Source organism: Oppia nitens, unplaced genomic scaffold (genome assembly GCF_028296485.1).
Source record: "Oppia nitens isolate AA-2021 unplaced genomic scaffold, nextdenovo-longstitch-racon4-pilon3 scaffold4_pilon_pilon_pilon, whole genome shotgun sequence".
NCBI lineage: Eukaryota > Metazoa > Arthropoda > Arachnida > Sarcoptiformes > Oppiidae > Oppia > Oppia nitens.
The window spans coordinates 1,000,679-1,026,561 of NW_026533232.1; the positions used below are offsets into that span (position 1 = coordinate 1,000,679).

Below are 25,883 nucleotides of genomic sequence, written 5' to 3' on the forward strand. Positions count from 1 at the left end.
TAATAATCTTAATATAACTAATAATTTTAACATTTACTGTTGATTTACAGGTCATCACCAAAATATTACCGATAATAATGTTTGTGTTACTCCTAGTTGTGTTATGGAAGGTATGTTCACTACTATTGATATAAAATAATAAGTTTTCAATAATTTATTTATTTATTTATCTCTCTCTCTCTCTCTCTCTAAACAGCGGCCAAACTAATGGATACTATTGACGAATCAGTCAACCCGTGCCACGACTTCTACCAGTTTTCGTGCGGCAAATGGATTGACAATAAACAGATACCGGAAGACAGGCCAGCGGTCAATCAATTTAGCGAACTGTCCGATAAACTTAATAAACAGCTTAAAGGTTTGTAAAACAAAATCATAATAATATTATTATTACTATTACTATGATTTTAATTTTAAAATTCATGATTTTTTTCAGGACTTATTCAAAATATAAACCTCAAGACAGAGAGCCGACCATTCATACGAAATATCAAACATTTTTATGACAGTTGTTTGAATACATGTTTGTTTATATTATTTATATTATTTTGATTTTATTTAATTATTTATTTATTTTTTTTGATTAAAAATTATTGAACTTATAATACTGTATAGTAGATGAAAGTTTATAAAATTTTTTATAGTAAACTTAATACACTATTATTTTATTTAAAAAAATGTTTAGTAATAGTTTATGATGGCTTTTAAATGTTATTAAATTATGTTAATTTGTTAAATAAATCAACAAAATATTAATTTACTTTATTTCGTAGTTTTACTAATAAATTATATACAGTATAAAAAACATATACTAATTATGTTTTAATTTATTTAACATATAATTATAGCCCTATTGGAACAGTTAGGCAACAAACCATTGGACGATCTGATTGCCAAACTGGGCGGTTGGCCAGTGGTTAGTGGCAGCTATTGGTCAAACATCCAGTGGACGGACGTCTATCTGAGACTACACGATGTCGGTGTCATCAATAGTATGTTGTTTTCGTTGGACATACAGATTGATGATAAAAACAATTCAAGAAGAATATTAACTGTAAATATTGAGAGAAAGAGAGAGAAAGAGAGAGAAAGAGAGAGAAAGAGAGAGAAAGAGAGAGAAAGAGAGAGTAAGAGAGAGAAAGAGAGAGAGAGAGAAAGAGAGAGAAAGAGAGAGAAAGAGAGAGAAAGAGAGAGAAAGAGAGAGAAAGAGAGAGAAAGAGAGAGAAAGAGAGAGAAAGAGAGAGAAAGAGAGAGTAAGAGAGAGAAAGAGAGAGAGAGAGAAAGAGAGAGAAAGAGAGAGAAAGAGAGATTTATTGGTAATAACAATAATAATAGTTATTATAATCATTTAATAGATAGATAGGTCATCGTTTGGTTTGATGAGTCGCGATGCTATGCTTAAGGGAGACAATGATAAGTCGATTAAGGCATACAAGACATTGATTACCAAAACAATGGAAAAACTGGGAGTCAATCAACAAGTGGTCGAACCGTATGTCGAAAAACTGTTTGCTTTTGAGCTACAGTTGGCTAATGTATTGGAAATGTAATTTAGGATTTTTATGAAATATATTTTTGAAATAATTTTTTTTTGTTTTGTTTGAAAAAACAACAATTTTACAGAATTCATTGCCCAAAGAGTCTAAACGTAATCTTACAGTAATTTATAATAAGATGACAATCAAACAGTTGATTCAATTGGCACCAAATGTATGTTATGAAAAAAATTATTTATAATTATTATTGTTTTTATTTATTAATTTATTTTTTTCAAAAAAACACAATACAATCATTAAAAAGATTGATTGGTTTAAAATAATCAAAAAGTTTGTTTCAAACAATATTACCAGTGATGAAGATATTGTCTTATATGATAAAAATTATATTGAATTTTTAAACGATAAACTAAATGAATTGGATAACAGGTATTGTTTTATTATTATTATTTTAAAAAAATAATTATTATTTAAATTTAATAACTTATATAAACTAAATTGAAGATTATATTAGTATTTTTTTAATAAAAAAATATATTTATTATATATTATATTGTTTTTAGATTTCTAGTTGATTACATACTATGGCGGGTCGTCCAAAGCAAACTGTCCTATTTGGACGAATCGTGGTATCAATTGATCGAAAAGTTTTGGTTTGTCATAACTGGCCAAAAAAGACGGCCACCCCGTTGGGAGGTATGTCTGGTAAAGACAAAATATTTGCAGATTATGGCACTCTCTCATCTGTATGTCAAACATTTTTTCAACAAAAATAATAAACAAAAAGTATTTATTTATTATATATTTTTTATACTTTAAATTTAAGTTAATCAATAATACAAACTATATATTTATTTATACTTACTATTTATTTAATATATATTTTTTTGTTTTTTATTAATTACTTTTTTTTAAAAAATCGGCTGAGAAAATGTTTAATAATATTAGGAATGAGTTTAGAAATAGTTTAATGACAAACAATTGGATGAAAAATAAGACACTGGAGGAGGCATTGAATAAATTAGATAAACTTAAAGTAATGGTCGGATATCCGGATCAGCTTATGGATGAGCCAAAAGTGGCCGACTATTATCAAACAGTATGTATATATATATATATATATTAATAGTTATACTAATACTACGATATTATTTATTATACTTATAGTATATTATATTTTATTGGTATAAGTTTTTTTTATAAAATTTATTTTAATCAATTATAGTTATCAATTAATAATTCAGACAATTATTTCGGTAATGTTAACCATTTGCACAAATGGTATCTGGATTTGGATTTCGCTAAATTGAATAAACCAGTCAACCTATGGGAGTAAATTGAATCCTAAATTAATTAATATTTAAAAAATATATATATATTTCATAAATGTTAATAATGTTTGTTGTTTAACATTTAGTGTAAAACATTTTGTCTATATTATATGCAAACAATTATATCCATATATATATATATATATCTTATACTAAATTATAATATTAATTAATTATTTATTATTATTATTAGTTGGCGTGATATGGCTTCGGTAGTCGTTGTCAATGCCTTTTATTCACCGGAGAGGAGTCGGGTGTTAATGATGGCCGGCATACTTCAGGGAGTTTTCTACAATAAGGATAGACCTAAGTATGTATTTCCAGTTAATTTTTATTAATAATTAATTTTAGTTATTTTTTTGAAATAACTATTTCTCTTCTGTTTATTAAATATTAGAAATTTATTTTTTTAAAAATTAATTCTTTATATTTTTTTTGCTAATAAAACAAAAAAGTTATATGAATTACGGCGCCATTGGCCACGTGTTTGGTCACGAAATAACTCACGGTTTCGACGACGAGGGTCGACAGTATGACTCCAGCGGTAATTTGAGGAACTGGTGGGATACGGATACCGATGCTCGGTATAAGAAAAAAGCCGATTGTTTTGTCCAACAGTACAGCAATTTTACTGTCAATGAAATATCCAAAAAACTCAACGGTATTCACACTCAGGGCGAGAATATTGCCGATAATGGAGGTATCATTCAATCGTATAGGTAGGTGCTTGTGATGTGTGTGTGTGTGTGTGTGTGTGTGTGTGTGTGTGTGTGTGTGTGTGTGTGTGTGTGTGTGTGTGTGTCTGTCTATACTGTTTGAACTACTATACCTACTAAGGTATATATATATATTAAAATATATATTATATAACACACTCGCAGAGCATATGAAAAATATGTGGCCGACTGGGGACCAGAGCCTAGACTACCGGCGCTCAACTATACGCCCGAACAGTTGTTTTGGATCAGTTCAGGTGTTCAGTGGTGCTCTAAATCAACCAATGAGTTTCTATTGAATATAATGCTAAACGATGCTCACAGTCCCTGTAGACAACGGTATGTGTTATTATTATTATAATTAGTTAAAATAATAATTAATTGTAATTAAACAGATTATTTCTCAACAACAAAAAAAATTAATAATTAAATAACTACTAATATAATTTGAATTTATTTATTTTTTAATTATAAATATTTCACCTTTTTTTCAGAGTCAATGGTTTTGTTTCAAATTCAGTGGACTTTTCAAAAGTATTTAACTGTCCATTGGGTTCACCAATGAATCCATTGAATAAATGTAAAATTTGGTAACTAATTGACAGACAACTAAAAAATATATAATCTAAATATATTGATTCTCTCTTTTTTTGATAAATAAATGTCAATAATAGCAAAATTATAAATAGTCTTAAAATTTTATAATAATAATAAATTAATTTATTAATATTTTTTGACAATATTTCATAAAAAATACTAATAAATTAAAATTTTTATAAATGTTATGAATTATTATAATTATTATATTAGATTAATAATTAAACTAAATAAATAAAATATTTCTAATTATCTATATAGTGATGATAATTATATTAATTTTAGTGATGTCGATCACCATGGTAAAATTAAATATGTTTTTAATTAATCTATAATTAAATTAAAACATTAATTTTTTAATTGTATTATAATCAGAATTGATATTAATTATTTTATTAATAATAAATAATATTTTTAATTAGATAACAACAAAATAATCAACAGTAAAAACAATGTTATAAATTAAAATATTAATAATAATAAATGTTAAAAATAATAATCTACTAATTTTACTACACTAACTATAATGTCTATTACTAATACTAATAAATATAATATATATAAATGTAAAAATTATTATAAAAATTTACAGTATACTTGTTTAAATAGTAAAATTATATTAATAGCTTAAATATATGAATAAATTATTAAAAAATTTCAAACAAACTTGAAATTATTGCCTAAGAATTAATTGCTTTAAAATATGTAACCATTTTTACAAATAATTTATCTTAAAATATATATATATATATCCTTATTGAAACAGTTGACATAATAAATGCTTTATTATTTTATTTTATAAAATTTGTTTAAATTAAAATAAAATAATCTTGTACCATTTGTTACTTTATTGTTGATCCAGTTATTACAAACAATAAAAAAAATCAATATAATTATTTTATTTTTGTTGTCAAACTTTTATTATAATATTTAAATAAATACATTACATGTCTAAATTTATTTATTACAATAAAATTTTAATTTCATTTATTATTGAATATATTAAGTACAGTAAAATCTATAATAATTTTGTGAAATAAACAAACAAAAAATGAAATATTATATAATAGGTTTGTTTATATTTGTAAATTTTCTGGCAATTGTGATAATCTATGGAATTATTAAAACTAATCTAATTATTGAAAAAGGTAAATATTATTTATTTTTAAAAAATGTAATATATATAGTCTTAATAATGATAAAATTTTAATAATAGTTACTATCTATACTAGATAGTCCTAAAAATTGAGTAAAGGTTATTTTTTTAAAAATAGAGAATACGTATTTTATGACAATTTTTTAATTAATATAAGTTAATAATTTCTCAAATAGGTTAAAAAAAACAATTAGTAACTAATCAGTAACCAAACAATTAAGGCGTGGTTCACATATTACGTTCGCACTTGAGGGGAGAGGGGTTAGCCAAAGCGAACTTTTGCGAACGAGGGGGAGAGGAGGATAGAGACTTTAAGAACGTTCGCATTTAGGTAATATATTATTTCTTGTGGTGTGGGGGGGGTAGCTGTTAGGGACATGCGAACGTAATTTTTTTAAATGACTACATGCAAACAATTGCGAACATATGAGAGGGAGGAGGTCTAGATTTCTTAAAAAGTGCGAACAAAAGTGCGAACGTAATATGTGAACAACGCCTAATTAGTAATAGTATGATTTTAATTTACTGTTTGTTTTACAGATAATCGTCAAAATATTACCGATAATAATAATATTTGTAACACTCCTACATGTGTTAGGGAAGGTAATGTCTATAACAATATACAGTATATGCATAGATTATATTTATTTAATAATATTTTAATCTCTCTCTCTCTGTCTCTCTCTCTCTCTCTCTCTCTCTCTGTAATCAGCGGTCAATCTAATGGATAGTATTGACGAATCAGTCAATCCGTGCCACGATTTTTACCAGTTTTCGTGCGGCAAATGGATTGATAATAAACGCGATTATTCATCATTCAGTCAATTTGGTGAACTTGAAAATGAACTTAATAACCAACTTAAAGGTTTTTATTATTTAATAAAAATAATAATTACAATAATAAATACTATTAATTAATTATAATTCAATTTTTTAGGCTTTATTAATAATATAAATGTTAAGACAGAACGTCAACCATTCATACGAAATATCAAACATTTTTGCAACAGTTGTAGAAATATATGTTTGTATATAATATTTATTTTTAAGTTACAGATAAAATAAAATCAAGTATAAAATGATAAATTAATAGATAATATAGAAATTATTTTTTCATTTATCATAAATTATAGCTCAATTAAAAAAGTTAGGCAGAAAACCATTGGATGATCTGATTGCCAAACTCGGCGGTTGGCCAGTGGTTAGTGGCGACAATTGGACAGACATCCAGTGGACGGACGTATATTTAAGACTACGTGATTTCGGTGTCTATACTGATATGATGTTCTCATTGAAAGTACAGACAGACTTACAAAAAAGTTCAACAAAAATATTATATGTATGTATTAATAGAGAGAGAAGAGAGAGAAGAGAGAGAGAGAGAGAGAGAGAGAGAATAATAAAAATAATAATTTTATAAAAAACAGTATTATTTTAATAGTTATATTATTAAATGCTGGAATTGCATATAATTGGAAATGAGTAATAATCTTTAATACTTTTTACTTAATAATACTTTAATTAATAGATTTAAATATTTATCTTTTTTTTAACTTTTTAATTTTTTATTGTGCTTTAAACAGATTAATAGTCCAAAGTTTGGTTTAGATAGCCGTGAAGAAATGCTTTTGGGAAACAATGATAAGTCAATTAAAGCATACAAAACATTGATTAGGAAAACATTGGGAAAACTGGGAGTTAAACAACAAGTGGTCGAACCGTACGTCGAAAAACTATTCAATTTTGAGCTACAGTTGGCTAATGTAATGAAATAAATAATAAGAATATTTGTATTTTAAAAGTTTTTATTAATAATTTTATAGAATTCAATGCCCAAAGAGGCCAAACGTAATCTTACAATAATTTACAATAAAATAACAATCAAACAGTTGATTCAATTGGCACAAAATGTATGTTTAATAATTTATACTTTATATTATTTAATATATTGTTTTTTTTAAAAATTATATTTTGTTTAAATAACATTATTTAAACATTACAGATTGATTGGCTTAAAATAATCAAAAAATATGTTTCAAACAATATTACTGTTGATGAATATATTGTATTATTAGATACAAATTATATAAAATTTTTAAACAAAAAACTCAACGAAATAAATGATAATAGGTATCGTTTTTACTAAAATTTTTATTTATTTTATATATTATAAATTCTAAATCATATTATTTATATATCTAAATATATTATTATAATAATATATCAGTTTTTCAGTACAGTATATATTTGCTAAAAATTGTTATTAGATTTCTAGTTGATTACATACTATGGCGTGTCGTCCATAACAAACTGTCCTATTTGGACGAATCGTGGCATAAAATTGGATCATCCCGTAGTGATATGTGTTTGGAAAATGCAAAAAAATTACTACCAATGGCAATGTCTCATCTATATGTCAAACATTTTTTCAAAACAGATAATAAACAAAATGTACTGTTTAATAATTAATTTACTAAATAGTAATTTAAATTATAATTTATATTTTTTGAAAGGCACACAAAATGTTTAACAATATTGTTAAAGAATTCAGAAGTAATCTACAGTTGAATAAATGGATGAAAAAGGAGACACTGGAGGAGGCATTGAAAAAGTTAGATAATTTAAAAATAATCGTCGGATATCCAGATCAGCTCATGGATGAGTCAAATTTAGCCGACTATTATCATACGGTATAGTATATCAACATTTAATATTATTATATATTATAATATTTTATATAAATATTAGTTAACAATTAATAATTCAGACGACTATTTTGGTAATATTAATCGTATAAATATATGGAAAATGGATTTAAATTTTGGTAAATTAAGAAAATCTGTCGACCCATTAGAGTAATTGTTTTTTTTTTGTTTTTTGATAATTATATTAACAATTATAATATAAATGATTTTTTTTAACAAATATATAAATATTTTTTTAACAATTACTAAATATTTAACTATTATGATATTGTATGAGAGCATACCTATAATTTATAATTAATATTTATATTATTATTATTATTATTAGTTGGCGGGAAATGGGTTCGGTATTACGTGTCGACGCCGGTTATTCTATTGAAAATAATCGTGTTTTTGTATTGGCCCCTAATCTTCAGGGTGTCTTTTACAATAAGGGCAGACCTAAGTATGTGTGTTATCATTAAAATATAAATAATTAATAATTGTTTTAGAAATTTTAATAAATGGAGAAAAAAAATTATTAAAAAAAACGATTACATTATTATAATTAATATTTTTGTCTTCATCTTTCAGTCAGTTAATATTATTATTATTATTATTTTTCTAGAAAATTGCTGCAATAAGATAATAAATAATATATTGAATTTTTAAATTTATATTTAAGTTATATGAACTACGGTGCCATTGGCCACGTGTTTGGTCACGAAATGATACACGGTTTTGATGATCAGTGTCGACAGTTTGACTTCAGCGGTAATTTGAGGAACTGGTGGGATACGGATACCGATGCTTTGTTTAAACAAAAGGCCGATTGTTTTGTCCAACAGTACAGCAATTTTACTGTCAATGAAATCGCCAAAAAAGTCAACGGTTTCAATACTCAAGGAGAAAACATTGCCGATAATGGAGGTATCATTCAATCATATAGGTATGTGCTTGTAATGTGTGTGTGTGTGTGTATGTATGAGTGTATAATTTATACTTATATACTTATATAATCAACAGAGCGTATAAAAAATATGTAGCCAAATGTGGACCCGAACCAAGACTACCGGCGCTTAACTATACTTCCGAACAGTTGTTTTATATCAGTTCGGCTGTTCAGTGGTGCTCTAAATCAACAAATGAACAATTATTCAAAAAATTGTTAATCGATGTTCACACTCCCCATAGGCAGAGGTTTGGATTATTTATTAGTTAAATAAATTAATTTTAGTTAATTTTTTTAAATTCTACCGTAAATAATAAAATATAAAAAAAAAATTAATTATATTTATTAAAAATATTTTTTTTCATATTTCATATAAAATAGTACAGAAATTTCAATGATATATAATATTATTTTTTCAGAGTCAATGGTTATATTTCCAATTCAGTGGAGTTTTCAAATGTTTTTAACTGTCCATTGGGTTCACCAATGAATCCATTGAATAAATGTAAAATTTGGTAACTAATTGACAAACAAATAAAATCTAAATAAATTTATTCTCTCTTTTTGATAAATAAATAGCTATAATAGCAAAATTATAAAAAGTTTTAAATTTAATAATAAAAATAAATAAATTTATAAATATTTTGTTGACAATTTTTCATAAAAATACTAATAAATTAAAATTTATATATTTAATAAATGTTATGTATTATAATAATACTATTATTATAATATTATAATATTAGAATAATAATTAAAATAAATAAATAAAATATTTGATGTCGATGAGCATGGTATAATTAATCATAATTTATATTTATTTTTTATATAAATACAAAACTAATTAAATTATCTTTTTAATAACAAATAATATTATTTAATTAGCTATTTTTAAAACGACAAAATCAGCCACTGTGAATATAATGTTATAAATTAAAATATTTTTAATTATTTTAAAAAAATACTAATTTTACTACACTAACTATAATGTCTATTACTGTCAGTGATCAATACTAATCGATAAAATTAATAAATATAAAAGTTTTGATAAAACAATTATTATAACATTATAAAAATATACAGTATATTTATTTAAATTGTAAAATTATATAAACAGTTTAAACATATATGAATAAATTATTTAAAAATTTCAAACATACTTGAAATTATTACTTAGGAATTAATTGCTTTAAACTATGTAACCATTATTTTTACAAATAATTTATCTTTAAATATATCCTTATTGAAACAGTTGACATAATAAATGTTTTATTATTATTTTTTATAAAATTTGTTTAACTTAAATTTAAATAAAATAATCTGATACCATTTGTTCATTTATTGTTGATCCAGTTATTACAAACAATAAAAAAATCAATATAATTATTTTATTTTAGTTATTAAACTTTTATTATAATATTTAAATAAATACATGACTAAATTTATTTATTACAATAAAAATTTTTGATTTCAAATTATCTAATATTTAAACTAAATTCTATAATAATTTTGTGAAATAATTAATAAATAATGAAATATTATATAATAGGTTTGTTTATATTAGTAAATTTTCTAGCAATTGTGATAATATACGGAATTATTAAAACTAATCTAATTATTGAAAAAGGTAAATATTATTTATTCAAAATTTAATATATAAATACAGTCATAAATGATAAAATCTTAATAATAGTTACTATCTATACTAGATAGTCCCAAAAATTGAATAAAGGTTAATTTTATTTTTTTTAAATAGACTACGTATTTTTTAATTAATATAAGTTATTAATTTAACAAATTAGTTAAATAAAACAATTAGTAACTAATCAGTAACCAAATAATTTAATTAGTAATATTTTTTTGAGCATGATAAAATAATTTAAAATATAATATAAACTAGTATAGTCTAGTATTTTTAAAATTAAACTAATTATTTCTGTTTAATTTGTTGATTATCTTTAATTTACTGTTTGTTTTACAGATGATCGTCAAAATATTACCGATAATACTATTATTTGTAACACTCCTACATGTGTTAGGGAAGGTAATATCTATAACAATATATGTATAGTTTATATCTATTTAATAATATTTAAATCTCTCTCTCTCTCTCTCTCTCTCTCTAAACAGCGGTCAAACTAATGGATTCTATCGACGAATCAGTCAACCCGTGCCACGATTTCTACCAGTTTTCGTGCGGCAAATGGATTGATAATAAAAAACAATATTCATCTATCAATCAATTTCTTGAAGTGGGCGATAAAATTACAATTCAGCTTGATGGTTTTTTTATAAAAAATAATAATTATAAGCAATTAACTAATTATAATTTTATTTTAAATGATTTTATTAGGTTTTATTTATAATAAAATTAATATCAAGACAGAACGTCAACTATTCATACGAAATATCAAATATTTTTACAACAGTTGTTTCAATACAAGTTTGTGTATTATATATATTTAAATTACTGATAAATTAAATATATATATAAATATAATAAATAATAAATTAATATTTTAAAGTAATACAGATATTAATATAAGGTATTTTTTGTTATTCATCAAAATTTAAAGCTCAATTAAAAAAGTTAGGCAGAAAACCATTAGACAATCTGATTGCCAAACTCGGCGGTTGGCCAGTGGTTAGTGGCGACAATTGGACAGACATCCAGTGGACGGACGTCTATCTGAGATTACGTGATGTCGGTGTCTACACTGATATGCTGTTCTCTTTGTGGGTAAAGATAGACCAAAAAAACAATTCAAAAAGAATATTAACTGTAAGTATAGAAAATAGAGAGTTATTTTCACAAACTCCTGAAATTAGTAGGTATCTGAATCCTATAAGTCTGTCTGTCTGTCTGATTCACAAAATATTTAGAATTAAAATTTTTTTATTTTAAATTTGAATAAAGCATCAAAAATGAGCTAAGGAGATCAGTATTGAAATTTTATTATAAACAAAAAATATAACGTCTCACATTTTATATTTGATTTTTAGTTTATATTTGTGTAAAGTATAAAAATGTAGTATGGGTCCTCCATTTTATTTTTTATCTCATCAAGAACATTGAGTAAATGCTATTAAATTAGAATTTTTTTAATTTAGATTGTTTAAGCACCAAAATGAAGTAGACTTTTTTATAAATTAAGTAATAAAGAGGTTTATTTTTAATATATTTAACTTAATTTAAGGAAAGAAACATGATTAGTTAAGTTTATTTTTTCATAGTCAGTCATTTGATACCCTACATGTTTATTTTTTGTTTATTTTATCATAATTAATAATTTGATTTGATTGTCATACTGAATCATTTTAATTAAATTTTTTACATTGAATAAGGAGTTCGTATGGAAATGCTATCAGCATTCTTAACTGGTTTATAATAATTTAATTCAATAGTTTTTCACAATGTGAAGTCAATAAAGTCTTATTGATATTTATTAATAATATTGATAATAATTATTATTACAATTTAACAGATAAATAGTCCGACGTTTGGTTTGGAAAGTCGTGATAAATTGCTTTTGGGAAACAATGATAAGTCAATTAAAGCATACAAAACATTGATTAGGAAAACATTGGGAAAACTGGGAGTTAAACACCAAATGGTCGAACTGTACGTCGAAAAACTATTCACATTTGAGCTACAGTTGGCTAATGTAATGAAAAAAATATTAATAGTATTTCAAAAGTATTTTAAAAGTATTTATTAATAATTTTATAGAACTCAATGCCCAAAGAAGCTAAACGTAATCATACATTAACTTACAATAAAATTACAATCAAACAGTTGATCCAATTGGCACCAAATGTATGCTAAATAATTCCTAACTTATTATTTTAATTTATATTTTATATTGTTTATTTTAATTATTATACAGTATTTTGTGTTTTTTAAATTACAGATTGATTGGCTTAAAATAATCAAAAAATATGTTTCAAACAATATTACTGTTGATGAATATATAGTATTATTAGATATAAATTATATTGAATTTTTAAACAAAAAACTAAACGAAATAAATGATAATAGGTATTGTTTAAGTTATATTATAATTAACAAATTGTAAATTATTTTATATATAAAATTCAATATTTCATTCAATAGTATACTGTATATATGTATATAATTGTCATTAGATTTCTAGTTGATTATATACTATGGCGTGTCGTCAAAAGCAAACTAACCTATTTGGACGAATCGTGGTATCAATTAATTAATGAGTTTAAGTTTGGCCACAAAACTGAGTCTAAACGTTTGGAGGTGTGTACGGAAAATACAAAAGAAATATTATCAATGGCAATGTCTCATCTATATGTCAAACATTTTTTCAACAATAGTACTAAACAAAATGTATTATTTTTATAAATTTTTTTCTAAAAATAATGATTTACATAATTATATATTTTTTTTGAAAGGCACAAAAAATGTTTAACAATATTGTTAATGAATTCAGAAGTAGTCTACAGTTAAATAAATGGATGAAAACTGAGACACTGGAAAAGGCATTGAAAAAGTTAGATAATTTAAAACTAGTGGTCGGATATCCTGATCAGCTCATGGATGAGGCAAATGTGGCCGACTATTATCATACGGTATATAGTATATCTGTATTTAATAATTTTATATATTACACTATTTTATATTTATTTATTTATTTTGTAAATCAATTTTCAGTTAACAATTAATAATTCAGACGACTATTTTGGTAATCATAATCTGCTAAACAAATGGTTTATGGATTTGAATTTTGGTGGATTAAAAAAATCTATCGATCCGTTAGAGTAATTTGATTTATTAATAATAATTTTAATTTTTTTTTTAAATAATTTTATTTAACTAATTTATAAATTATAAAAAAAAATATTTATTATTATGATTAGTTGGCGTAAAATTGGTTCGTTAGTTGATGTCAATGCCAATTATCAGCCGCAAAGAAATCGTGTGTTTATATTGGCCTCAATTCTTCAGGAAGTCTTCTACAATAAGGACAGACCTAAGTATTAATATTAGCAGTAAATTAAAATAATAATAATAATAATAAATATTTTAAATTTTAATAATTTATACAATTATAAATACAAATATATATATATATATTTAGTTATATGAATTACGGCGCCATTGGTTTTGTTTTCGGTCACGAATTAATACACGGTTTCGACGACGAGGGACGACAGTATGACTCGACCGGTAATTTGAGGAACTGGTGGGACACGGATACCGATGCTCTGTATAAACAAAAGGCTGAGTGTTTTGTCCAACAGTACAGCAATTTTACTGTCAATGAAATATCTAAAAAAGTCAACGGTTTATATACTCAGGGCGAGAATATTGCTGATAATGGAGGTATCATCCAATCATATAGGTAGGTGCTTATTGTGTGTGTTTGTATGTATGTTTATATACTATATATATATATATATATATATGAGTGTGTGTATGTACAGTATGTCTGTTTGTATGTGTGTATACTGTATGCTCAAAATCACATGTATAATCTCAGAGCGTATGAAAAATATGTGGCCAAACGGGGACCTGAGCCGAGACTACCGGCGCTTAACTATACTTCCGAACAGTTGTTTTGGATCAGTTCGGCTGTTCAGTGGTGCTCTAAATTAACAAATGAACAATTATTGAATAAATTGTTAACCGATGTTCACACTCCCTATAGACAGAGGTTTGGATTATTTATTATTTTAAATAATAAAATATAAAACAAATTAATTAATTTTACTTTTTGTACATTTTTTTGTGTAAAATAAACTATACCTAAATTACTGTAGATTATTAGCTATTACAATCTATTGGTTTATTAAGCAATAAATATGATAACTTAATTTAAGAGTAGTGTCCACAAAAAAAAAATTAAACAAATATTTAGTTAACATAGATATTGATTGTGTCAACTAATGCTAAGTGAACCTATAGTACTAAATAAAAAGCATCTAGTCTATTTTTCAATGCTTTTTATTTTATTTTTTTTCATATAAATTAGTATTGAAATGACAAATGTTATATAATATTCACTTCAATTTTCAGAGTCAATGGTTATGTTTCCAATTCAGTGGACTTTTCAAAAGTATTTAACTGTTCATTGGGTTCACCAATGAATCCATTAAACAAATGTAAACTTTGGTAACTCATTGACAAACAAATAGCATTATAATGTCTATAAAGTTTATTATAATTTGTATTATTGTTGTTGAATGTATTAAAATGTTGTTTTTATCTGATTGATATAAAATTAAAATTTTATTAAATTTAACTTTAAAAATATTATTAACTTTTAAGAATGTTATATTTTATTGTTTTAATAGTTTAATAATTTTCTATTTATAATAATTATGAATCGTTTAAAAAATATATATTATATATATATATATATATATATATATATATATATATATATATATATATATATATATATATATTATATATAATAGAAATTAATATAAATTGCTTATTTATTTATAAATATACATAATTTATTATAGATATAATTAACTATATAATGTAAATTGTTATTTGTTTTTGATGTTATCCTAATAATATACACTGTAATATATCATATATATTTTAAAAATTTATTATAATCAATGTTACTATTTTTTTTAGATTAAAGTTTTTATTGATTTAAAAATGTTTACAACAAGTTTATTATTATTATTATTATTTATACTGTTTTTTATATAGAAATTGTCACATATATATATTATGTAACTCTAAATGACCTTGTTGTTACTTTATTTTAATATTATATTATCCATGTCCTTTATAAGCTAATAGGGTTTTTGCAAAATGATCATCATTTTTATGTACATCATGAACATGAAGAGCTGACACATTTTGTGATGTTCCATTATGTGCGGGTAGATGTGCTACCGGTGCAACATGTGTTGACCCATGGTGTGATGGTAGATGTGATTCGGATCCAGCATGTGCTGTTCCATTATGTGCTAGTAGATGTGATACCGGTGCAGCATGTGCTGATTCATTATGTGCTGGTAGATGTGGTACCGGTGCAGCATGTGCTGATTCATTATGTGCTGTTAGATGTGGTACCGGTGCAGCATGTGCTGGTAGATGTGGTACTGGTGCAGCATGTGCTGGTAGATGTGGTACCGGTGCAGCATGTGCTGATTCATTATGTGCTGGTAGATGTAGTACCGGTGCAGCATGTGCTGATTCATTATGTGCTGGTAGATGTGGTACCGGTGCAGCATGTGCTGATTCATTATGTGCTGTTAGATGTGGTACCGGTGCAGCATGTGCTGATTCATTATGTGCTGGTAGATGTGGTACCGGTGCAGCATGTGCTGATTCATTATGTGCTGTTAGATGTGGTACCGGTGCAGCATGTGCTGGTAGATGTGGTACCGGTGCAGCATGTGCTGATTCATTATGTGCTGGTAGATGTGGTACCGGTGCAGCATGTGCTGATTCATTATGTGCTGTTAGATGTGGTACCGGTGCAGCATGTGCTGGTAGATGTGGTACTGGTGCAGCATGTGCTGGTAGATGTGGTACCGGTGCAGCATGTGCTGATTCATTATGTGCTGTTAGATGTGGTACCGGTGCAGCATGTGCTGGTAGATGTGGTACTGGTGCAGCATGTGCTGGTAGATGTGGTACCGGTGCAGCATGTGCTGATTCATTATGTGCTGGTAGATGTGGTACCGGTGCAGCATGTGCTGATTCATTATGTGCTGGTATATGTGGTACCGGTGCAGCATGTGCTGATTCATTATGTGCTGGTAGATGTGGTACCAGTGCAGCATGTGCCGATCCATTGTGTGCTGGTAGTTGTGATTCCGGTGCAGCATGTGCTGATTCATTATGTGCTGGTAGATGTGGTACCGGTGCAGCATGTGCTGATTCATTATGTGCTGGTAGATGTGGTACCGGTGCAGCATGTGCTGATTCATTATGTGCTGGTAGATGTGGTACCGGTGCAGCATGTGCCGATCCATTGTGTGCTGGTAGTTGTGATTCCGGTGCAGCATGCGCTGATCCATGTGCTGATACATTTTGTGATCCATTATTTGCTTGTAACTTGTGTGCAGCTATAATAGGATCCACTATTGATTCTATTGATGACTTAAATTGTTCTAATCTTTTTTCACCCGGTACACCAACTTGACTCAATATATCTATTGGTGATAATGTTGTTCCATTATTTGTTTGTAGATGTGTTACCGGTGCATCATGTGCTGATGCATTTTGTGATGTTCCATTATTTGCTTGTAACTTATGTGCAGCTACAACAGGTGCTACAATTGAATCTATTGATGCCTTAAATTGTTCTAATCTTTTTTCACCCGGTACACCAACTTGATTCAATATATCTAATGGTGATGATGACGGTAACGAAGATGGTATTTCATTGTTTGTTTGTAGAGGTTGTTTCGGCACATTTTGTCGATCAGTTATAGGTGTTTGCGGTACATATTGTCGATCAATTTGTGCTTGTTCATTTGATTCTTGATTACTATCATTATTATCGTCGTTGTCGTCATCGTCTTCATAGTTATTGTTAAATATGTTATGCAATGCACCGATAATTTCTTTGAACTTTGTTTCCTCATCTGTTTTCTCATCAATGCTGGTATCATAGCGACCATCAATTGTGGTGATAATCACTGATCACAATCACCAACATATATATATATATAGAGAGAGAGAGAGAGAGAGAGAGAGAGAGAAACAAAATTTATTAGTTTTTAATTAATTAGTATTAAAAAAATAATTGATTAGAAAATATGTTTAGAAAAATTCTTTTGCAAAAAAACAAATTAAAAGCAAATTAAATTTATTTTTAAATTATTTCAACTAATTTTTTTTGGTGGACCTATCTATTGTCAAAAATAATTTAATACTACTTATATATATATATTTATATATATTATATAATTTTTAAAAAATAAAATGTATTATAATTATTACCCAACATTGAGACTATAGTTATACAAAAAATATTAAAATTAGACATTTTATTATTATTTTAATAAAACTTTGGTTTGTATGTGTTGTTAATCCTATGACTATATGATATACAACTAAATTAGATATTATAGTTTTTTTTGTGTCGTATATAATATATTTTATTTTTTTATATTAAATAAAAAAAACTTAATAATAATGATACTACGTACGGTACTAAAATTTGATATTTATAATTTAATTTAAAAAATACAAAATTATTATATAAAAAAATCAAATATGTTTTATTTATTTAAGTTTATAATAAGTTTTTATTTAGAAATAAACTATATAATTTTCTTAATATAATTTAATGTTAAATATTGTAAATATATTTTATATTAATTATAATTACTATTTTGAAAACTTGTGATACAAACAAAATATAATACAATATTTCAATAAACATATTGAAAATCTTTTTTAAAAGTTTTTTAAATTTAAAAATAAATATCATATTTCTTTTTTTTTTTGAATAAGTTAAAAATGTCTTACATTTCAGAAAAATAAAATATTTAAAAAAAAATATTTTATATATTCTATTTAATATTTTTCTTCAATAAATTATTTGATAATTAAATTATTTAGTGATTGTATGATTGTTTAAGTGTGTTATTTAGTATAAATATATATATATATATATGTTTTAAAGTGGGTTAGATAGGGATACAAATAAATACAAATTAATTAAATATAATGTCAAAGTGTGTGTGTGTGAGTGGATGAATTAGTTTATTACTACTAATTAATGTTAATATAAATAATACATTTTTACAAAAAAAATAAATAATCAAAAAAACAAATTTTTAAATATTAATAATTTATTAACAAAATAAAATGTAATTAAATGTCAACCTACATAATTGATTTTACTATAATAAACTTAGTATAATATAAGTTTATTAATTAATTAATCAGTATTTAAGTACTAAAATTGTTTAAACAGTTAGAATTTAATTGTTTTATTAAATACCCAAATATCTGGTATTTAAACTTTTTTTATTTAATTTAAAAAATTTTTATTTTTTATTAAATTAATTTAAATTAACGTATAATAATTTTAAAACAAAAAAATAACAAAACAAATACAATCAATGTCACTTTACTGTATTTGTTGATTCAGCTATTTATAAAAATAATTCAACAAAAATATATACTGTATATTATTTTAATGTATTATTATTTACCAAAAAAATCTATATGCAATAATAAAACTACAAAAAATACATTATACATGATATTCAAGTATAAAATTTTTGTTGTATAAAACAAAACAAAAAAAATGATGAAATATAATAATTTAAGTTTGTTTATAATAGTAAATTTTTTAGTAACTTATGATATTATTATTAAGACTAAAGTAAATGGTGATAAAGGTAAACATATATATATATAAATATATATAAATTGTAATTTTTAATAAAATAATTTAAAGTATATAAGTGTATAAATTAAAAATACTGTAATTATATTTTACTATACAGTATTCAATTGTAATATTTATTGTTTTTTTTCTCTGTTATAATTATAAATTATTGTAGAAACTATAATAGTAGGCAAAAGTGGGAGAATGCTATATAAACAATATGATAATAATAATATTAATAATATTAATAATAATAAAAATACTAATAATAAATTATCTAGTAAGTAAATTATTTAGTATATATAAAAATAAACAATTATAATTATTTTTTTTAACTAATTATAATATACTAAAGTTAGATTATTAAATCATTAATTTTAGAAATTTTATTTTTTATTGTTAATAAGTAAAATAATTCAAACTTAAACTGTCTTAAACATTATTTAGTTAAATTTTATTGATTTTTTTTATTCATTAACATAATCATAATAATTTAGCATGCTTAAGTTTAATATTAATATTTATATTGTATTTAAATAAGCATATACTGTATTATTTTTAATATTGATATTTACATTAGCGGTTCCCGAGCCGATCATTGACCGCAATACGGGCGATGAACTAACATTGATGACCCATACCTACTATGCTATACAAAACTATCGGACAAGTAGGTTTCTGGTTTGGTTCGGCAAAACGGGAACAGTAGCCGAAGATTTAGATGTAAATCGGGGAAAATTTTGGCATAACTTTCAGAAAGCAAAGGACGGGTGGTATAAAATGAATCACTATTTTAGTAGTCATACCGTACGGATAGGGCGATCGCATGTCGAAGGATTGTATCTGATCTACAATAGAGACTGTTGTATGTAGTATTCATTCAGATTAATATACAGTAAATATTTTGATATTATTAATATTTGTTTTTCTGCTTCTATACGTGTTATGTCTATACATGTCGTGTTAGACAATGCCGAGCACCCGAACGCCGATGCCGACATCAACGGTACCATTATGTGTCACATACCCGGCCAAAAGTCCGATTATTTGGAGTTTAGTTGGCGTTTTTTGCCAAAAGATTTGTCCGATAAGTCCACTACCAGTTTGCCAGATGCCGATACCGGTCCGGTCACCCGCCAGTCAGCACACTCAGTGATCAAAGCTCTGATACTAGCAATCGGATTGTTTGGTTTTGTCGGTTTTGGCATCTATTTGGTTAAAGTACGTGGCTTACCGTTTACATTGAGATCGCCAGTAGCCGTCACCTATACGGCACAACATAATATTGGACCACCACTACCACCGCCATCATCATCATCATCATCGATAGCCATTACTAGAACTACCGTTTCCACACCAACATCTATACTACCTAATCAACAACATTCAACTATATATCCACAACAAAAATTTGAATATAATAATAATAATCAAATAAATTTATTTTAATATCTGATATCTTATGGAGTTATAATGAATTTGATATGAATGCTAAATATGTGTAAAAAATACTAATAATATTACAAGTCTAACAATAATACTGTTGCAAACATTGTTGACACCGATTATTACCGAACACTATGTTATGGAAATCGATGACATTGTGTATAATATCGGCGGTACTATTGGTCTATGGGTTGGCATTTCGTACTACAGTTTCTATATTATAATTGAAAACTAATTTTTCAATACTATATATATTTTCATAACTAAATTATATAACAAAATATTTCGCAAATTAATTTAACATTTAAGTTATTTATGGACAAAATTAATTAATTGTTATTTGTATTTTAGTTAATATTGTAATTATTTATTGTATATAAACAAACTTATTATAATTTTATACTATGTTTAAGTTATAATATTTTTTCTAATTGTTATTTATTTATTTAAACATATTATACTGTATTTATAAATATTAATCTATTACCATTAATTAGTGAAATATTTATTTATTTTTACTATATTTATTTAGCTAACTCTGATTAAATTTTTAAAAAATTACTAAATAAATTTTTTATTTTATTTAAACAATATATATTTATAATTATCATATTTCGTGACAAACTCAAGTATAATCTAACATATATTTTATTTTATTAATTAATTAATACACTGAATAAAGTACTAAATAATATAAAGTTTCCATTATTTAGCTTACCATCATTTAGTATATTTTACACAAAAAATAAAAATAAAATAGTTATAATTATATTGAATAAAATTTTTAAAAATGTTATTAAAAATATTTTTCTGTTTTATTATTGGCATTTTATTGGCATTTTTTTGTGAACATTCAAGTGAACAAGGTAATACCTGTAATTAATTAAAGAGATCTATTATTATTTATAAAAAAAATGTTTTTCTTAAGTTATTAACTTAGAATAAAAATCAATAATAAATATAATAATACTTAATTATTTAATTAATTATTTTTCAAAACATTTTATTTATTGCTATAAATCTCTACTAACCCCTACTACCCACACACCTACCCCCCCCCCTCATCCCAAAAAAAAGCTAATGGTAAGGGTGGCAAAAAAATTATCGACTATGTTACCGGTAAAGAGTTGGACATTTCGACCAATATTTACTATTCAATTCAAAACCAACGAACCAAAAGTTATATACTCTGGGCTAATGTGGGCCTGACTTTAGATACGCCGAAAGCAAATAACAAAACATTTTGGCATATAATGACCACAATATCGGAACCGGCCGGCAATTACTATCGTATGACACACTCGACTGGTATGCATGTCATGCGATTCAAGGCATCGCCCGATACTCCAGGCTATATCTGGCTGTATAACAGGGATTGTTGTTAGTTGATTGTGTTTATATATATATATATATATATATATATAGTTTTGTATTTTGTCGATTAAAATTAAACAAGATAATTTTTTGTTAATTGTTTACTATAATTATCTATATAAAAATTTTTATTTATTTTTTTTAGTGGGCGGCAATAATGCTAATAAAGATAACTCCAATAGCAACCCAGGTCAAATTATTTGTTTCGATGATGCCGACACTCAACTGTTTAATTGGAAATTTACGCCCAGACCATAACAATATGTTTAATATAATTATACCATTTTAAAAAACAAAACAAAAATCAATAATTTATTTAATAATTAATAAATAATTTATTTTTAAAAAAATTACTTTTAGCTACAGTTTGTCAAATAACATTTTTAGATACAATTTTTCAAAAATTATATTTAGAGTTACACATCTAAAAAAAATTATTACTACAAATATTATACATTATTATTATTATTACTATAATAAATAATTATTAGATTATTTGCTAAAAATTATTATTAAATTTATATACAAAATTGTGTTACAATGTTTTTTTTTACTAATTTATTACAAGTTTATTAATATATATAAATAAATATTTTATTTTTTCAAAATTATATAATTATTGCCAGTATTACAATCGTTTAGACATAACTGATATTTATCGAAACAATTGCTTATATAATTATGATACATCATTTGTAATCGACCAACTTAATAAAACAACAAAAAATTTTAAAAAAATTAAATTAAAATTATATATTTATTAAAAAAAAATAATCAATTAATTAGCTTATTCTGTATATTATTAATAATTTCTAACAATAAACTACATTTGATTTGATAATAACATGAAACATGAAACATTAAAATTATTAAAAATATTTTTTTTTTTAAATTAAAAATTAAGTTTTTTTATTACTTGATACTCCACTACTTAAGCCAATACAGGTAATCCAACCAGAGTAGCAAGGTGCTCCGCAAAATATATCCAAAATATTTACATGTTTTGATTGACACAATTTTATAAAATTTATTAAAATATTTATTAATACTAAAGCTATTGAACGACATTTAAACATTGTATTAATTTTATTTAGTTTATTTAATAATAATAATAATAATATATTGAAATAAAATATGATTAATTTTTTAATTAAAAATATATATATATGTTAAATAATTATTTTATCTAATATTAAGAATCAAAATTAACTATTATAAATATGTACAATATTTTTGTTGTTGTATAAAATTCATTAAATTTTATAGTTCATAAAATTTATATCTTTTCAAATTTTGAAAATAGATTAAAACTTAATTAATTGACAATAATTTTTGCAAACATTTACATTTATTTAATCTATTAGTCGTGTGCTATATATATATATATATGAAAGTAATTTAATTAAAACAAATTTTATCTAATGTTATAATATTACAAATAATATTTTAATAATTAAAATAAGTTTATATGAGTTCAATTTATTTTTATCTTTAGTATTTTACAAATTTTTAATAATTATAATAAAATATTTTTTTAGAAATTACTATAAAGCAATAAATAAATATTTAATATGACACGTCATTACAATTTACAAAATAATTGAAACTTTTTTTTTATTTATGTATAATAAATAAACACAAATATTATAGTAATTTTGAGCAAATAAGTATATAAAAAATAATTTTTGAAAAATTTTAATTTATATATTATTTATTACATATATTTACTATTTTATTATAATTTGAATTACAGTATGAATCATATTATTTAAATTGAAAAAATTATTACATAATCTAACTGTAATAGTAATAACAGTAGTTTTTCAATTAACAATTAAAAATAATATTTATTCAGCAAACTATTTAAATAAATATATTATAAAATTGTAAAATATATAAATCAGTCGCAATTTAATAGTTAAGTAAGAAAATTATTTATAAATTTTATTAAATATATATTTTAAACAAAATAATTTTATGTCGTTAATAAATAAACAATGTTAAATTTAGCTAATAAATTAATTTTATTATCAAGCACATTTAATTATGTTTTTACTATTACTAATGTAAATAACATAGTTGCCATATCTATTACAAACTATCATGACAAAAAAAGTATTGAATTTTATTTATTTATTAAATAATGATAACTAATAATAATAATAATATCTAGAAATTTTAATGTAAACAAAACTATTATTATTATTATTTATTAGGTCATGAAATATCTATACCTATTATTGATGGCATAACTGGCCAAAAGTTATCACTGTTTACTAATAAATTCTATGCCATTGAAAATGAAAGAACCGGTCACTATCTGGTATGGTATGACAACTACCGATTTACCGGTACAACCAATCGGTCATTGGATGTCGAGTCGGACAAAATGTGGCATAAATTTACAAAACAATCAAACGGCTGGTATCTAATGAAACATAATTTTGGCTCACATTTGATTAGGTTGTCCAAAGTGGCCGACAAACCTGACACCGATGACGGTGGTTATTATCATATTTATAATAAAAACTGTGGTAAAAGATTTTTAATGACTACTTTATTATTATTATTATTATTATTAATACTCAATTTAATAATGTATTGTTTTTTATTTTATTTATTTAATGTTATTTTTTTTAAAAAAAGCAAACGGTACCGTTCCCAATGAGGAATCACTATTTAGAAATTTAATCAACTGTGCCAACTATAAGCCTGAAAACATTGGGTTTAATTGGAAATTTATAGGCCTAGACAACTATCTAGATAATCCACAAGTTGGTGATAATAGTAATAATAATAATAATAATTTGATGGTTGCATCAAATGGATCATGGTCATTTACGGCAATGACTATTATTATAGTAGTTTTATTACTGATTATAATAGTAATGAATTCAATTGCCTTATTGTATTGTTTTATTAAAAGACAAACCAATACTACTAGAGCTATACCAACCAATGTATCAATGCTTTCGGATATTTCCACAAAATTTCCGACAAATATTACAGCTACACTCAACTCTAAATTAAATAAAATACAATATTAATTGTTTTTTATTGAAAAATTAAAATGCAACATAAAACAGTATAAAATGTTTTTAGGTATAAAATACAATAATATTACAACATTTAAATGTCAATAATATTAATATTTATGTTACAGATGTTTTAAAAACATATTTACAATATTAGTCAATAGTATTTATAATAATATTATATTAAAAATAATATATATATATATAAGATTTCTATTATAAAAAAATTTTATATCAATATTTATTAAATACTTGAAAATATCAGATAAAAAGTTTGTTAAAAAAAATCTATAAATATTGTTGTTTTTTTTAATAAAATTCATTAAACAGTTAAAAAAATATATACTTTTTAATCAATTAATTTCGCAACATTTACATCATAGCAATTAAGATATTACAGTTTGACTCAACAATAAAAAAAATAATAAATTAAATAATAACACTATCAGTGATTATTACTACTACTAATATTATTATTATTATTATTATAAATCAAAATTGACATATATATTAAATATATCAAACTGTATGTCATTCACATATTTAATCTAAAGTTATTAATAATCCATTGTTAAAGTTATAGACTGTGTCTGTATCAATGAATCAATCAAATAAATAAATCACCATGATCATATGTTTTTTCCGGCTTATGACAACAACTCAATGGCATATCTATTATCCGCATAAAAAAAATAATAAGTTTCAATTGATATCTAAAATAGCAATTGTAATACAATTAAA

General features: G+C 24.0%; 5 protein-coding genes and 1 long non-coding RNA gene across 6 annotated transcripts; 5 read left to right on the forward strand and 1 right to left on the reverse strand.

Moving 5' to 3' along the window:
• Positions 1-207: 207 nt before the first annotated feature.
• LOC128959808 (neprilysin-2-like) lies at positions 208-4,137 on the forward strand. The gene is made up of 11 exons (XM_054305821.1): positions 208-358; positions 437-523; positions 849-1,054; positions 1,356-1,546; positions 2,060-2,192; positions 2,494-2,595; positions 2,722-2,828; positions 3,021-3,137; positions 3,283-3,546; positions 3,709-3,882; positions 4,038-4,137. The coding sequence occupies exons 1-11, from the start codon at positions 208-210 to the stop codon at positions 4,135-4,137; spliced, it is 1,632 nt and encodes a 543-aa protein (XP_054161796.1).
• Positions 4,138-5,828: 1,691 nt separating this feature from the next.
• LOC128959809 (neprilysin-2-like) lies at positions 5,829-7,303 on the forward strand. Its single transcript, XM_054305822.1, has 7 exons — positions 5,829-5,899; positions 6,009-6,161; positions 6,234-6,320; positions 6,430-6,635; positions 6,880-7,059; positions 7,120-7,210; positions 7,299-7,303. The coding sequence occupies exons 2-7, from the start codon at positions 6,020-6,022 to the stop codon at positions 7,301-7,303; spliced, it is 711 nt and encodes a 236-aa protein (XP_054161797.1). The 5' UTR covers positions 5,829-5,899; positions 6,009-6,019.
• Positions 7,304-7,403: 100 nt separating this feature from the next.
• On the forward strand, positions 7,404-9,451 carry LOC128959480 (neprilysin-2-like). The gene is made up of 8 exons (XM_054305439.1): positions 7,404-7,426; positions 7,564-7,747; positions 7,810-7,986; positions 8,045-8,151; positions 8,330-8,446; positions 8,666-8,929; positions 9,007-9,180; positions 9,352-9,451. The coding sequence occupies exons 2-8, from the start codon at positions 7,658-7,660 to the stop codon at positions 9,449-9,451; spliced, it is 1,029 nt and encodes a 342-aa protein (XP_054161414.1). The 5' UTR covers positions 7,404-7,426; positions 7,564-7,657.
• A 1,622-nt stretch (positions 9,452-11,073) lies between these two features.
• On the forward strand, positions 11,074-15,081 carry LOC128959810 (neprilysin-2-like). Its single transcript, XM_054305825.1, has 11 exons — positions 11,074-11,215; positions 11,319-11,375; positions 11,509-11,714; positions 12,418-12,597; positions 12,663-12,749; positions 13,358-13,534; positions 13,617-13,723; positions 13,823-13,939; positions 14,044-14,307; positions 14,446-14,619; positions 14,982-15,081. Exons 1-11 carry the CDS (start codon positions 11,074-11,076, stop codon positions 15,079-15,081), a joined length of 1,611 nt encoding a protein of 536 aa, XP_054161800.1.
• Positions 15,082-15,569: 488 nt separating this feature from the next.
• LOC128959473 (uncharacterized) lies at positions 15,570-17,998 on the reverse strand. The gene is made up of 2 exons (XM_054305431.1): positions 17,886-17,998; positions 15,570-17,581 (listed from the first exon to the last, which is right to left on the reverse strand). Exons 1-2 carry the CDS (start codon positions 17,929-17,931, stop codon positions 15,702-15,704), a joined length of 1,926 nt encoding a protein of 641 aa, XP_054161406.1. The 5' UTR covers positions 17,932-17,998; the 3' UTR covers positions 15,570-15,701.
• Positions 17,999-24,157: 6,159 nt separating this feature from the next.
• LOC128959481 (uncharacterized) lies at positions 24,158-24,873 on the forward strand. Its single transcript, XR_008484584.1, has 3 exons — positions 24,158-24,222; positions 24,324-24,641; positions 24,754-24,873. It is a non-coding gene; the product is annotated as an uncharacterized LOC128959481 (long non-coding RNA).
• Positions 24,874-25,883: the final 1,010 nt, after the last annotated feature.